Source organism: Bombina bombina, chromosome 1 (assembly GCF_027579735.1).
Source record: "Bombina bombina isolate aBomBom1 chromosome 1, aBomBom1.pri, whole genome shotgun sequence".
NCBI lineage: Eukaryota > Metazoa > Chordata > Amphibia > Anura > Bombinatoridae > Bombina > Bombina bombina.
The window spans coordinates 95,183,215-95,200,360 of NC_069499.1; the positions used below are offsets into that span (position 1 = coordinate 95,183,215).

The 17,146-nt window shown below is 39.4% G+C and overlaps 1 protein-coding gene across 1 annotated transcript in view; it reads right to left on the reverse strand.

Moving 5' to 3' along the window:
* UNC79 (unc-79 homolog, NALCN channel complex subunit) overlaps positions 1-17,146 on the reverse strand; it is a 538,284-nt gene that overhangs the window by 221,339 nt on the left and 299,799 nt on the right. The window contains exons 30-32 of the mRNA XM_053710079.1: positions 11,051-11,213; positions 7,730-7,879; positions 5,474-6,637 (exon numbers count right to left, since the gene is read on the reverse strand). Of these exons, the coding sequence (XP_053566054.1) occupies positions 5,474-6,637; positions 7,730-7,879; positions 11,051-11,213 (1,477 nt within the window). The remainder of the gene's footprint in view (positions 1-5,473; positions 6,638-7,729; positions 7,880-11,050; positions 11,214-17,146) is intronic.

The following is a 17,146-nucleotide window of genomic DNA, read 5'->3' on the forward strand; positions in this document are numbered from 1 at the left end:
CAAACACTAAAACCTTGAAAGTGCTCCAAGCAAAAATGCATGAGTTAGAAGATCGCTCGAGGCGAAATAACCTTAAAATAATTGGCCTCCCCGACAATGGGGATTATGTAGATTTAATTCATTTCTCAAATACAACTCTCCCCATGGCTGTTGGTATCTTACAGAAAGATATACCAATACCAGTAGAAAGGGCACATAGGCTGGGGCCAATCAGGGATGCTATAAATGACAAGAATTATAACAGACCAGTAATGGTTAAATATCTCAACTATCAGGATAAGATGAATATCTTAAAGCTTTATAGAAAGATGGAGAATCTATATATTGGCCAAAGTAAAGTTTTAATATTTCAAGACTATTCCAGTGAGACCGCCTCTAAAAGAAAAGAGTTAGCCCCATATTGTACTAAATTGATCAATGCTGGCTTCAAGGCTAGACTCGTTTACCCAGCTAAAGTTGTAATAGAGGAACAAGATGGTAAATGTATCCTCAATAATGTGTTAGAAGCCAGGGAATTTTGTAAAAATAAGAAAGTTATCTGGTAAAAATTGCAGACAACGATAAGTCAAACTAGAAGCATACACGAGTATTATGTGTTTTTTTATTTTTAAACTGTGTGTTAGCCGGCTGCGGCTAACATTGTTGATGTGTTTTGAGATGTCTAAACTAGTAATTTGTCCGCAGCTCAGGGATTTGAGTGCTGTCTTCTGTCTTTCCTTCTTATCCTTTTTTTTTTTTTTTCTCTCCTCTTCGCCCTCTCTCTCTCCTACTGTCCATCTCTCCTCCTTGGTCCATCTCCCTGTTAATACGAATATGGTATACTCTATGAATTATTACCCTACTCCTGACACCCCAGCACAATGATAGATAAACTAAAATGTCTCTCTTGGAATGTTGGCGGAATAACATCTCCCAGTAAAAGGAAAATAATTATCAAACAACTTGCCAGACACAAACCAGATATTGTATGGTTGCAGGAGACGCATTTAAAGAGAGCAGAGGTGGAGAAGTTTAAATGTAAATGGATAGGTAAGGTCATCTCTTCAGATTGTTCCAGGAGAAGGAAGGGGGTCGCTTTCCTTATTAACAAAAATCTACAACATAGCATTCAGAATATCCAAATTGACACACATGACAGGTGGTTAATTTTACATATCGAGATTGCTGGGGTTCGATATGTTCTGGGCAATATATATGGGCCTAATAATATAGACCAGGCTTTCTGGGATGACATTATTATCAAATTATCACCCAACTTAGATCAGAAAATTATAGTGGCGGGCGACTTCAATCTAACCCCTATGTCTTCCCTAGATAGATTTACACCCAAACAGTATATCCCCCCTCTTAAAAAAACTCGCTTATTTTGTCAGATCTGTAAAAATCTTAAACTACATGATATTTGGCGTATTCAACACCCCGATACTAAATTATACACCTGTGAATCTAAATCCCATAGATCTTTCTCACGGATTGATTTTTTTTTAATTTCTAGTCCCCTTCTGAAAGTCAGAAGTAAAGCTCAGATAAATGACATTGTAATCACTGATCACGCTATAATCTCTCTCGAAATGGAATTTCGACCTCCTCTAGCAGAAGCAACTAACAATTTCTATTTCCCAAAACACCTAATAAACAATATCCCGTCCCAACATTGGATACGTCATAAATGGCAAGAATATAGCTCTGACAATTATTTGCACGCAGATAAACCAGAAATTTTCTGGGAAGCCGCAAAGGCATTCTTACGGGGACAGATTAAAGCCTATATGGTCACAGCCAAAAAGAAATACATTGCACGTGAACTGCAGCTATCAAACACAGTCACGAATGCTTACAGAAATTACGTAATTACACCGCTAAAGAAATTTTGGGACAAATATAAGATGGCTAGGCAAGATAGGGATCTTTTCTTAAAATCTAAGTTGACCATGGAAGAAATGAGAATGAATGCCCTTTACACAGGACATTATGGTAAATCTGCAAAATATCTTGCCAGACTTGACAAAGTCAGGAAAAAGAATAATACGATTGAGCAGTTAGTAGTGGGTGATAAGAACTATACAGCATTGGCGGATATCAAAAATGTGTTTTTTTATTATTATCAAAAGATATATACTGCTAAAACAATTGACCCAGAGGACAGTGTGAGGTTCTGGAATAGTATCTCATGTCCAGTAGTCTCTCCTGATCAGATCGAAGTATTGAATCTCCCCATAACAACTCTGGAAGTTACAAAAGCTTTAGAGGAAGCTAAACTAGGCAAGGCCCCTGGTCCAGATCAACTACCTGCTGAGTTTTATAGATTACTTAAAGATGAGATTGTGCCTATTCTTACCCAGCTGTTTAATGAGTATTATGTAAAAAAAAAGGCCATGTCCAGATTCTTCTCTGCGTCAATCATCACCCTTATTCTTAAAAAGAATAAAGATACTTCAGACCCTGGTTCATATAGACCGATTTCTCTACTGAACGTAGATTATAAACTGCTCACAACTATTATTGCTAACAGACTTAAAAACGTATTACAGGAGATTATTCACCCAGATCAGTCAGGCTTTATGATGGGCAGATCTCCTACAAAAAACATTCGTAGAACATATATGATTCTTGAACATCTATGGAATAAACTTTATGGAGACAAAGTAACATGTAAACAGGATTTTGCCATGGTGATGATTGACGCCGAGAAGGCTTTTGATTCTATTATTTGGCAACATCTTCACAATTCTTTGTTCAACTTTGGTTTTTCTGGAAACATAATTCATTTTGTGAAAGCCATCTATAATTTCACCATTTTCATGATTCTGGTTAACGGTAGCCAAACTGCGTCTTTTAAACTAGAAAAAGGGACACGACAGGGCTGCCCTCTCTCTCCCCTGCTTTTTAATATTGCAATAGAACCTATGGCAATATATCTTCGCAAAGAAATCTCAGGCATAAAATTAGGTCCCCAAATTTGTGTTCTTTCTTTATACGCCGACGATCTACTACTCTATTTCAAAAACACTAAAAGAAACATTCCAAAAGCGCTTGAAATTCTAGAACAGTTTAGTTTAATCTCTGGCTATAAAGTAAATACTCTTAAATCAGAGATACTATGGGTTCATAAACATAAGGAGAGCTTCCACCAACATAATTTCAGAGAAGTGGAAAGTTTTAGATATTTGGGGATCCAATTACATAGAGACCCTGAGCTATGGTATAAACTTAACTATACAGCTTTCTTTGCTAATGTTATACATAGAATACATCGATGGTCCCTATTCCCACTCTCACTAACTGCCAAAATAATGCTCATTAAATCTATTCTCTCTCCCCAGCTATTGTATATAATGAACAACTTGCCGCTATTTATTCTGGATAAAGATATTAAGTTCTTCAATAGCGCGTGTGCGGATCTTATTTGGAACAAAGGTAGACATATGCTCTCTATTAGAAAGCTCTCTCAAGCTAAGGAATTTGGAGGCCTTGCATTCCCGGACATTAAGACTTATAATATAGCCATATTGGCACGATTTGGAGTAGACTGGCTACTCTCTGCCAACTATTTAACAAATAGTAAAGCGGAGGAGGAGCTTATTAAGCCATTCTCCCTTATAGCGGGCTTACATTGCCCCCATAGACGACTCCCTGAAAAAATTAAAACATTAGCCAGTATTTCTAATACTGTTAAAGCATGGCAGCAACTCTGTTCACGGTTAAAGATTAACTTCCATGTATCCAGCTTCCTTCCCATTAGAGGTAATCCAGAGTTTCAGCCAGGATTTCAATACACAATATATGACGGCTGGGCTAGTAAGGGCCTAACCTCGATAGTACAATTATTAGACGATGGATTCGGGGTACGCACGTTCGAGAATATTGCCATACAGTATAATCTTTCAAACAAATCCTTTTATGCATATTTACAGATCCGCCATTTTATACAGGAAAAGCTGCAGATGGGGCCATGGCCAGGGAAATATGATAGGGTCGGAGACTATATTAATTCATATAGTCAGGGGAAGCACTCAATCTCGCTATTGTGCAAAATATTGCTCGCAAAACAAGGCCAGCTAATCATGGACCAATGTTCAGCACACTGGGCTAGACATTTTGAAGAAATTAATGATGAAATAATTAATAAAAGCATTAAATGGGTGAATGACACGCCCCTTCCCTTCTCCTGGAAGGAATCTCACTTAAAACTTCTCAATAACGCATACATTTCACCCAAAAGACATACTCGCTGGTCATCAGAACAGCAAGGACAGTGCTATAAATGCAAATCTCCTCTAGCAAATTTACTTCACTGTTTCTGGTACTGTCCAAAAATAAATCAGCTTTGGCGCAAAGTAAATTATTGGTTAAATAAGAATATACAGGAGCCCTTTTCATTTGATTTAAAAAAAAAAAATTTTATGGTACCAGACTCAGTATCCCATAATCTAAGTAATACCATCATCTTAATAGTTAGGAATCTAATACTGAAAAATTGGAAAAATAATAAAACCCCTCCTTTTAGTCTATTTCCCCAAGCGGTCAAAGCACAGATTATGTTTGAGCAATATAATGTTTCCAGTACAAGTGAGAAGCAAATACAACGATTCTTTAACAAATGGCTGAAAGTAATACAGACTTATCCGCTCCCCACACAATACATACTTACCAAAGCATTTCAGAGATCTGTATATTTTGAAGGCCTAATTTTACGCAATATATTCCCTGTATCTTGGTACTATGGTACTAACAACCCTTTGTATAGGATGAGGGGGACAGGGGGAGACAGGGGGAGGGGGACGTTGGAGTAGAGAATTCACAACATTTCCCTTTTTTTTTTTTTTTTCTTCTCTTTTTCTTCCTTTCCCTTTCTTTCTTCTATCTGTTTTGCAAGATTTACTCACGAGAAAAGATATTGAGAATATGTAAATATACAGATGTATGTTATATTTGTCAAGATGTGTATAATTACTCTCATTTGTTGTTTATATTTTCTTCAAGCATGTATTTTGTTTTTTATGGCTGACTTTAAAAAAAAAAAAAAAAAAAAAAAAATTCACAAACAATATGGTTATCAATATACATATTTATTTATAACTATACAACAGAGGCAATCTGAATCTCTGCAAATGTGTAAAAATGTGTATGTTTATATACATATATATATATATATATATATATATACTCAATCCCCCCCCAAGGGCATCTGCCTTGTACGCTGACATATATATATATATATATATATATATATATATATATATTGTATATGTATGTGTGTGTCTGTGAAAAATTAAATAAATAAATAATAATAATAAATAATGAAATAATTAAAAATTAAAAGAAAAACAAATGGAATATCTTAGTGAAAAAGTCTATGCTACCGCTGCTCCAGGTTATGCTTCCAATAACATGGAACCTAGAAGAACAAACAACATAGGGGTACCTCATATTGTATTAAATTACTTCAATGACAAAGCTGTAAAGAGATTACCTGCATCTTTTTGTTCTCCTAGCTTATCTAGAATGTTGAATGTGATATCCAGGTATTCTCTCTGAATGGCACTCACTGCAATCTTTCTCTGTTTCCTTTGTCGAGGAACAATTTGGATTTTAAACTCTGATTCTTCGGCTTCTTCTTTCTGTTCTGCATTTTGCTCTGTGTCTGATTCAGTGCTTGCATCAGGCTTACTGCTATCTTTCTGGTTTCCAGTTATTTCTGGGGCAGACAATAGTTCACCTTTTTCTTCAGATTTGTTTTCTTCTCCAGTGTCTTCAAAATGATCATCAACAGACATCTCAGAGAGAGCACAGGCTTTGCGCAGTTGGTCTCTCTTTTGCTTTAGTGTAAGAGGACTCCCAATGAAGACTTCAAGCATGTCCCCAGGCTTAGTCAACTCTTCAAAGTCTTTTTGATCTTCAGCCGTGTGAGATGGGCTATCCTCGGTTCGTAATGCTGGATTAAAGCTAAAATCTTTGGCAGAAAAATCTTTAGAACAATCCTCTATACTAACTTGTACCAGTGGCATCATGCTTAAACTAAGTACTGAGGCACTCATGGGAGTTGAGGAGGCTGAGACTACCAGCTTGCCATTGCTGATAATCTGGAATTCTTCATCATCACTTTCCACGATCCTTAAGGGAGGCAGTGGCTCAAATACTAGAGAATCACTGTCAGATGTTGATAAGATTGATTGCTTTTCAGGCCCTGATGTTGAATCTGAAGACAAGTCTATTAGATCTAAGTCTTCTCTAGGAAGAGATTGCTTGACTGGAGAATCCACCTTTACTTCAAAAGTTTCCATGCAACTAAGTCTAACCTCCGGTATCACAGGTCTCCGGGTTTCATTTAAACTTTCTATTCCTGTTTTATTTTCATTTATATCAGCATTCTCAATTAGTGTCGTAGAGTTCTGATTTGATCGATCATAGTCATTTAGCTTTTGTGTGTCAGTGTGGCCTAACTCACAGCGATCTATGCAGGACTTCCTGCGATGTTCATCCAAAGTAAATAACAAAGAGTCTGTATTGCCAATATCAAGTGACTTCTGCTTTAGAGAGCGCAGCTTCTTTTTTTGAAAACTTTCTTCTCTCGCACAACGCAAAATGCTATCTTGTAAGGCACCAGATTCTCTATATTCAGCCAGTTCAATTTCACCTTTAATAAAAAAGTAATGAGAATAAGGAAAATTTTAACTAATACCTTAATGTTTGTTACAAACAATTAATTATTAAACAATCACAACTTTAACACTCCCAGACCTGGTTTTAGACTATCCCTTTTTGTAATCCAAAATCTGTAGTCCGAAACAATAAATTATCTTTATTTAGAACTTTTCAATGGCGATAATTTATGAATATGGTTGTAAAATAAAATAGATTTTACACATAAATAGAGTAAGAGAATTAGAAAAAAATTATCCTAATTAAAAAGAATCTTCAACCCTTTCTGATCGTAGATGTCCATTTTAAGACATTTAATTTTATGGTTAATAATAATTTGGGAAACCTAGAATCATGTGGATTTTATGCCAAACCATATATCCCACTTTGCATTTTGTTATTTTGCTGTTTGGTTTAAAAATAATGTATTGAATAAAAAACTGCATTCAAATAATCTCTTTAACTGCAAGAAGGTCACAACTACAAATACTAGAATTCCTAGAGAGAACGTTTATGATTTCTAGCAGCCCCTTTCAGAAGCAATTAATCAGGGCACATAGATGACAATATTTATTGCCATTTTGTATAGGAAAATAAGCATTTCCTATGCCTACAACTATAATCTTTGACATACAATACAACCCAAATAATGTAACAAAGACAGAAGTTAACAGCTACCTCAGAAATCTGAAAGTTTGCATAATTTATTTATTTTAACCCTTCATGCCCTTAGGACTTTCCATGTCTTCCTAACTGCGCTGGGCTTTAGCGCCGCTAGGACGACATTGAATGTCTAAGCGGTTTGACTGTACTAAAGCCATAAAAGCTTCCTAAATGGGATCGCAGGCTGGAGGGCATGCCTAGTGTCATAGGCACTCCCCCTTGACCTGATCCCATCACTGAAATCACACAATTGCATGAACGATCGCTTGATTTAAATTTGTATTTATTTATTTACAAATAAGTCCAAGCAGGAAGTTCCAGTTTGATTTTTATGTGGCTTTTAAGCACGTTACACATTAGGAACTTATTTATTGAGCAGAGGTGAAGTAAATAGCTAAGAGAAATGAAAGAATATTATTCATACTTTTCTGGGCATTCATGTCCACTTGTTGGTATTTCACCATCTTGCTTCCTCCAATCCGTTTTAACCGAGCAAAGAATGTTTGGGATTCTTTGTTACCAGCTCCAGTGGGCGTATCATGGATATCTGATTCATCAAAGACACTGTCCTCCTCTGGTAACAAAATGAAGATATCAGAGAATAAGAATGTGGACTGAAATGAAAATATTTTTGAAAGAGGCATTACTACGTTAAAAAAACAGATGCTTTTTGCAAATGTATAAAACAAATTATAAAATATATCAGAAACTAATAGTTCTCTCAGAGGCTGGAGGCTTGCGCTGGTGGAAATGCCTAGCATGAAACTTTCACGCTTAAATTACAGGAAAAAGTGGCAAAATAAGTAATACAAGTATATTGCATAGTTAGTTTTTCTACATTTAATTGTACCTTTATAACAAAATGCCAAAATGTCTAATGTATCTTTAACTTATATTTACTATTTTAATGCAATACAGAATTTGAGCCTTACTGCTAGCTTCTATTTGAAATCCATTATGATTTGAAAGTAAAAAGTTAGCGTGCGTTGTGTTTTCAAGCGAATATTTTGACCACGTCAACGTATTCTCACATAGGGGCCGATTTATCAAGGCCCGAAAGGCCCCTGATGCTCCTGTTTCCGCACAAGCCTTCAGGCTCATCAGGAAACAGCAGTTATGAGACTGAGGACATTAATCCGGCCGATCCTATACAATCTGGCTGATTGACACCCCCTGCTAGCAGCCGATTGACATATCAGATTTTATTTTTGTGACTTACAGAGCTCTACACACATGAGATGGCAGAAGGATGTTTTAGATGGGCAAACACCTTGTCAAAGAGATTTCATCACCCTGGGTATATATATATATATATATATATATATATATATATATATATATATATATATATATATATATACAGTGGGGAAAAAAAGTATTTAGTCAGCCACCAATTGTGCAAGTTCTCCCACATAAGAAGAGAGAGAGGCCTGTAATTTTCATCATAGGTATACCTCAACTATGAGAGACAAAATGTGGAAACAAATCCAGACAATCACATTGTCTGATTTGGAAAGAATTTATTTGCAAATTATGGTGGAAAATAAGTATTTGGTCAATATCAAAAGTTCATCTCAATACTTTGTTATATATCCTTTGTTGGCAATGACAGAGGTCAAACATTTTCTGTAAGTCTTTACAAGGTTGTCACACACTGTTGCTGGTATGTTGGCCCATTCCTGCATGCAGATCTCCTCTAGAGCAGTGATGTTTTGGGGCTGTCGCTGGGCAACACAGACTTTCACCTCCCTCCAAAGGTTTTCTATGGGGTTGAGATCTGGACCTTGAAATGCTTCTTATGAAGCCACTCCTTCGTTGCCCGGGCGGTGTGTTTGGGATCATTGTCATGCTGAAAGACCCAGCCACATTTCATCTTCAATGCCCTTGCTGATGGAAGGAGGTTTGCACTCAACATCTCACGATACATGGCCCCATTCATTCTTTCATGTACACGGATCAGTCGTCCTGTTTCCTTTGCAGAGAAACAGCCCAAAAACATGATGTTGCCACCCCCATGCTTCACAGTAGGTATGGTGTTCTCTCTCCTCCAAACACGACAAGTTGTGTTTCTACCAAACAGTTCTACTTTGGTTTCATCTGACCATATGACATTCTCCCAATCTGCTTCTGGATCATCCAAATGCTCTCTAGCATACTTCAGACTGGCCCGGACATGTACTGGCTTAAGCAGGGGGACACGTCTGGCACTGTAGGATCTGAGTCCCTGGCAGCGTAGTGTGTTACTGATGGTAGCCTCTGTTACGTTGGTCCAGCTCTCTGCAGGTCATTCACTAGGTCCCCCTGTGTGGTTCTGGGATGTTTGCTCACCGTTCTTGTGATCATTTTGACCCCACAGGGTGAGATATTGCGTGGAGCCCCAGATCGAGGGAGATTATCAGTTGTCTTGTATGTCTTCCATTTTCTAATTATTGCTCCCACAGTTGATTTCTTCACACCAAGCTGCTTGCCTATTGCAGATTCAGTCTTCCCAGCCTGGTGCAGGTCTACAATTTTGTTTCTGGTGTCCTTCGACGGCTCTTTGGTCTTCACCATAGTGGAGTTTGGAGTGTGACTGTTTGAGGTTGTGGACAGGTGTCTTTTATACTGATAACAAGTTCAAACAGGTGCCATTAATACAGGTAATGAGTGGAGGACAGAGGAGCCTCTTAAAGAAGAAGATACAGGTATGTGAGAGCCAGAAATCTTGCTTGTTTGTAGGTGACCAAATACTTATTTTCCACCATAATTTGCAAATAAATTATTTCCAAATCAGACAATGTGATTGTCTGGATTTGTTTCCACATTTTGTCTCTCATAGTTGAGGTATACCTATGATGAAAATTACAGGCCTCTCTCATCTTCTTAAGTGGGAGAACTTGCACAATTGGTGACTGACTAAATACTTTTTTTCCCACTGTATATATATGATTTTTTGGTAAAATATATACCAATAGCTATATATAATATATATATATATATAGGTATATATATATCATTATGTGTAGGTATAGATATATACAGTACATATATATATATATATATATATATATATATATATATATATATATAGGTAAATCTATTTATAAATATTTAGAACACATTGCCCTATTTTGAAGAACATTGGAATTTGAAATATTTACATTAAATAGATAGTTTAACAGTTTATTAAATATGAATATTGCATATTTTTCATATTTTCAACTACTTTACTGCAAAGGGCTCCAATGCATCTATGGGGCCGAATTATCAAGCTCCGAATGGAGCTTGATGCTCCTGTTTCCGTGTGAGCCTTCAGGCTCGCCAGAAACAGTAGTTATGAAGCAGCGGTCTAAAGACCGCTGCTCCATAACTTGTCTGCTGCCTCTGAGGCTGCGGTCTTCAATCCGCCCAATCCTATACGATCGGGCTGATTGACACCCCCTTTAAGCGGCTGATTGGCCACAAATCGGCAGGGGGCAGCATTGCACAGGCAGTTCACCAGAACTGCTTGTGCAATGATAAATGCAGACAGCGTATGCTATCGGCATTTATCGATGTGCGGCGGACATGATACGCTACATCGCATCATGTCCGTCCGCACTTTAGTAAATAGGCCCATATATGTGTACATGAACTGTTGGCTTACTAGAGCAGATCAGCAAATTACTTTGTGTTAGACCTGGGCTGCAGTTAAAAGATTGTGAGGTGAAAGAGCTTCCAGCACATACTGCTCTCATGTGATCACAAAATAAAGAAAAAATATCACCTTTTTCTTTCTCGCTGTATCTACTGATGTTGCTGTTATCACTATACAGGGGTCCAGCGGTCGCATGGGGTTTGCAGCTGTGATACTGGGCATTGAGGGTATTGACTGTGATGTGAATCAGATGCAGAACTATCTTGCTCAGATCACTTTCTCTGTACGGATACTGTTCCACAAAGACATTATTATTAATAATAAGAACAACAACAATAATGCAAATAGAAATAAAACCAACAAATAATACATCACATCCTGATGGCTTGTAATATCCTCTGCGTCCCTTGCAAAGACAACCAGCAATTTACTCATTTTCGTTAATGTCAGATTTTATTTTTGTGACTTACTGAGCTCTACACACATGAGATGGCAGAAGGAGGTTGTAAATGTGCAAACTCCTTGTCAAAGCAATAGATTTCATCATCCTGGGTAGCGCTTGCTGATTGGGGGCTACATTTAGATCAAATAAAGATACCAAGAGAACAAAGAAAAATTTATAATAGGAGTAAATTAAAAAGTGGCTTAAAATTGCCTGCTCTATCTGAATCATGAAAGTTTAATTTTGACTAGACTATGAGGCCGATTTATCAAATGTCTGTCGGACCTGTCCGACAGTGCGGATCAGGTTCGACAGACATCGCTGAATGCGGAGAGCAATACGGTCTCCATATTCAGCATTGCACCAGCAGCTCACAAGAGCTTCTGGTGCAACGTCGCCCCCTACAGATTCGCGGCCAATCGGCCGCCATCAGGGGGTTGTTAATCAACCCGATCGTACTCGATCGGGTTGAATTATGGTGATTTCTGTCTGTCTTATCAGGGCAGGCGGACAGGGTTATGGCGCAGCGGTCTTTAGACCGCTGCTCCATAACTTGTGTTTCTGGCGAGTCTGAAGACTTGCCAGAAACACGGGCCCACAAGCTCCATTCGGAGCTTGCTAAATGGGCCCCTATTGCTTTATTTTTTTATTTATAATTAAATGTACCTCTTTTTCTTGGTATGCTTTTTGAAACTTAGCTCCTATCAATGAGAGGATATGCAGATAGACTTGGGAGGGTGCTTGTGTCTTGATCACTATTTTTGTAACATTGTTGCAAAGATTCTTGCAAAAACTGTTGCCACAGGTATGTTGTCATGGAAAGTAGCTAAGTTTCAACCAAAAAAACTAAAATAAAGAAGTGAATTTAATAATAGAAGCCAAAGTCTAATTTTGAATTCTATTTCCCTTTCACATTTTATCTTTCATCAATAACAGAAGTCTTTGTTCTCTGCCATGCACTTGATTATATTTAAATAGATTCTTAGTGGCTGAATTAACAAGCTCTGAATGGAGCTTGATGCCCCTGTTTCCGTGCGAGCCATAACTTGTCCGCTGCCTCTAAAGGTTGCGTCTTCAATCCGCCCAAACCTACACGATCGGGCTGATTGACACCCCCTGCTAGCGGCCGATTGGATGTGAATCTGCAGGGGGCGGCATTGCACAAGCAGTTCTGTCGGCATTTATCTATCTGCAGCAGACATAGTACGCTACATCGTATCATGTCCGCTCGGCCCCTTAGGGTCATATAAAATGTTACACGTGTCTTATTTCTTTCTCCTGCGACATATATTTCACATACCTGTCCATCTAAGCTAACTTTGTTATGCTGCGTTCACACACAGAAGGCAGCATCTGTTGATGTCACTGTCATTTAAATGATCAATTGTCTGTGATGTTTGACAAAGGGGACAGAACGGTTCACCTCTGTGACACAAGTATGACAGGGAGTCTTGCACTTATTTGACCCTGAGATTGCAATGTGCAAATGTTTTGTTTGTATCCTAATTATCATCTTCATAAAGAAATAACAAGTAACCCATAGAAGTCTGACACAATTACTCATAGCACAGTTTTCATGTAAATGGTAATAAAACCTTTTTGTTTAGATAGAGCATGCAATTTTAAATAACTTTCTAATTTATTCTCTTTGTATCTTTTGTTGAAAAGCAGGGACGTATGCTTAGGAGCCAGCCCATTTCTGGAGCACTATATGGCTTCAGTTTTGCAAGAATGTTATCCATTTGCAAGAGCACTAGATGGCAGCACTATTTCCTGTCATGTAGTGCTCCAGATGCCTACTTAGGTATCTCTTCAACAAAGAATATCCTAAGAACGAAGCAAATTTGATAATAGAAGTAAACTGCAAACTTTTTTTTTAAGTGTATGCTCAGAATCACAAAAGAAATTTTGTGAGTTCTCAGATGCCTCCCATAGAAGAAAGGAGTTGGTATTCTTAGTGGAAAGCTAAACCTAGGTAGGCTCATATGCTAATTTCTAAGCCCTTGAAGGCCGCCTCTTATTTGAAAGCATTTGACCATTTTTTCACAGGTAGAGGACGTAGCTAAAATGCAAGTCTGTCAAAAGAACTGAAATAAGGGGGCAGTCTGCAGAAGCTTAGATATAAAGGGCTAGATTTATCAAAGCTGAGGCGGACAGGGGCGCGTATACACACCCCTGTACTCCTCAGCTCGCCTGTGGCGGGGTGAAATTACCCACAGGTAATCACCATTGCACACGAGTGCAATTTTGCGCTTGCGTGCAATCCCGCCCCCTGCCCGCGCACAGACAATTACGCGTGGGCAGGAGTTGTCAATCTCCTCGGTCGGACTAGACCACGGAGATAGAATTTCGCCACCTTAGAGGTGGCGAAGAGGTTAGGGAAGTGGCAAAGAGGTTAGGGAAGCCGCGGTCTGGTGACCGCTGCTTGTTAAATTATGGTGAGCAAGTTCTTGTGAGAACTTGTCGTAGGGCTTTGATAAATCGAGCCCAAAGTAATCACAGAGGTAAAAAAGGAAATTTATGCTTACCTGATAAATTTATTTATTTTACGAGTCCACGGATTTCATCCTTACTTATGGGATTACACCTCCTGGTCAACAGGAAGTGGCAAAGAGCACCACAGCAGAGCTGTATATATAGCTCCTCCCTTCCCTCACACTCCAGTCATTCGACCGAAGTTAGGAAGAGAAAGGAAAAGCCAAAGGTGCAGAGGTGACTGAAGTTTGACAAAAATAAGTAAATACCTGTCTTAGAAATGACAGGGGGGGGCGTGGACTCGTCATATCGTAAAAGAAATAAATTTATCAGGTAAGCATAAATTTCCTTTTCTTTTACAAGATATGACTCCACAGATTTCTTCCTTACTTATGGGATACAATATCAAAGCTATAGAACACGGATGAAAGGGAGGGACAAGACAGGAACCTAAACGGAAGGCACCACTGCTTGAAGAACATTTCTCCCAAAACCAGCCTCAGATGAAACAAAAGTATCAAATTTGGAAAATTTGGAAAAAGTGTGAAGAGACGACCAAATTGCAGCCTTGCAAATCTGTTCAACAGAAGCATTGTTTTGAAATGCCCATGAAGAAACCACAGCCCTAGTGGAATGAGCCGTAATTCTTTCAGGAGGCTGCTGTCCAGCAGTCACATATGCCAGACGGATGATACTCTTCAGACAAAAAGAAAGAGAGGTAGCCGTAGCTTTCTGGCCGCTACGCTTTCCAGAAAAAAACAATAAATAATGAAGATGATTGACGAAAGTCTTTAGTCGCCTGCAAGTAAAACTTCAGGGCAAGGACCACGTCCAAGTTATGCAACAGACGCTGCTTCTTAGAAGAAGGATTAGGACACAATGAAGGAACAACAATTTCCTGATTAATATTCTTATTAGAAAAAACCTTAGGAAGAAAACCAGGTTTGGTACGTAAAACCACCTTAGCAGAATGGAAAATAAGATAAGGAGAGTCACATTGTAACGCTGAAAGCTCAGAAACTCTACGAGCAGAAGAAATAGCAACCAAAAATAGATAACAACTTAATATCTATGGAATGCATGGGTTCAAACGGAACTCCTTGAAGAACATTAAGAACTAAATTCAAACTCCAGGATGGAGCAATTGGTATAAACACAGGCTTGATTCTAGTCAGAGCCTGACAAAAAGACTGAACGTCTGGAACATCTGCCAAACGCTTGTGTAGTAAAATCGACAAAGCAGATAACCCTTTCTCCAATCCTTCTTGGAGAAAAGATAAAATCCTGGGAATCCTAACTCTACTCCATGAGTAGCCCTTGGATTCGCACCAATAAATATATTTACGCCATATCTTATGGTAGATCTTTCTAGTGACAGGCTTACGTGCCTGAATCAAAGTATCAATGACCGAATCAGAGAACCCCCGCTCAGATAAAATCAAGCGTTCAATCTCCAAGCAGTCAGCTGCAGAGAAACTAGATTCGGATGATGGAAGGGTCCCTGAATGAGAAGGTCCTGCCTCAATGGGAGCTTCCACGGCGGCAGAGAGGACATGTCCACCAGATCGGCATACCAAGTCCTGCGAGGCCCCGCAGGTGCGATTAGAATTACCAAAGCCCTCTCCTGTTTGATCCGTGCAATCACCCAGGGAAGGAGAGCAAACGGTGGAAACACATAAGCTAGGTTGAACGACCAAGGCACTGCCAAGGCATCTATCAGTTCGGCCTGAGGATCCCTCAACCTGGATCTGTATCTTGGGAGCTTGGCATTCTGACGAGACGCCATCAGATCCAATTCCGGTCTGCCCCATCTGAGAATCAGGGTGGCAAAGAACTCCGGATGGAGTTCCCACTCCCCCAGATGAAACGTCTGTCTGCTTAAAAAGTCCGCTTCCCAATTGTCCACTCCTGGGATGTAGATTGCTGACAGATAACAAGAGTAAGCTTCCGCCCACCGAATTATCTTGGATACTTCTGTCATCGATAAAGAACTCCTCGTTCCTCCATGATGATTGATGTAAGCCACAGTCGTGATGTTGTCCGACTGAAATCGGATGAATTTGGCCGAAGCCAACTGAGGCCAAGCCTGAAGCGCATTGAATATTGCTCTCAATTCCAGAATATTGATTGGAAGTAGAGACTCCGACCGAGTCCACACCCCCTGAGCCTTCAGGGAATTCCAGACCACACCCCAGCCTAGTAGACTGGTGTCCGTTGTCACTATCACCCAAGAGGGTCTGCGGAAGCACGTCCCTTGGGACAGATGATCCGGCGACAACCACCAAAGAAGAGAGTCTCTTTTCTCCTGATCCAGGTGTATCTGAGGAGACAAATTTGCATAATCTCCATCCCACTGCCCGAGCATGCACAGTCGTAGTGGTCTGAGATGAAAGCGAGCAAACGGAATGGTGTCCATTGCCGCCACCATCAAATCAATCACCTACATGCACTGAGCCACTGATGGTCGAGGATTGGACTGAAGGGCTCGGCATGTATTCAGGATCTTTAACTTTCTGACCTCTGTCAAGAAAATTTTCATGGATATAGAATCTATTAGAGTTCCCAAGAAGGGAACCCTTGTCTGTGGAATTAGTGAACTCTTTTCTAGATTCACCTTCCACCCGTGAGTCCTCAGAAAGGACAGAACCATGTCTGTATGAGATTTTGTCAGATGGTAAGACGACGCCTGGATCAGAATATCGTCCAGATAAGGCGCCACTGCAATGCCCCGTGGCCTGAGAACCGCCAGAAGAGACCCTAGAACCTTCGTGAAGATCCTGGGTGCTGTGGCCAACCCGAAGGGAAGAGCCACAAACTGAAAATGTTTGTCCAGGAAGGCAAACCTTAGGAACTGGTGATGATCCTTGTGGATAGGAATATGAAGATATGCATCCTTCAAGTCCACGGTAGTCATATATTGACCCTCCTGGATCAATGGTAGAATTGTTTGAATAGTCTCCATCTTGAAGGATGGGACTCTGAGAAACTTGTTTAGACTTTTTAGATCTAAAATAGGTTGAAACGTGCCCTCTTTTTTGGGGACCACTAAAAGATTTGAGTAAAACCCCTGCCCCTGCTCCAGTATTGGAACGGGACGAATTACTCCCATAGTAGAGAGGTCTTCTACACAACGTAAGAACGCCTCTCTTTTTATCTGGTCTACAGACAATCGTGAATGAAGAAACCTCCCCCTTGGGAGAGAATTTTTGAATTCCAGTTGATACCCTTGGGACACGATCTTCAGTGTCCAGGGGTCCTGAAGTCTCTTATCCAAGCCTGGGTAAAGAAAGTAAGTCTGCCCCCTACTA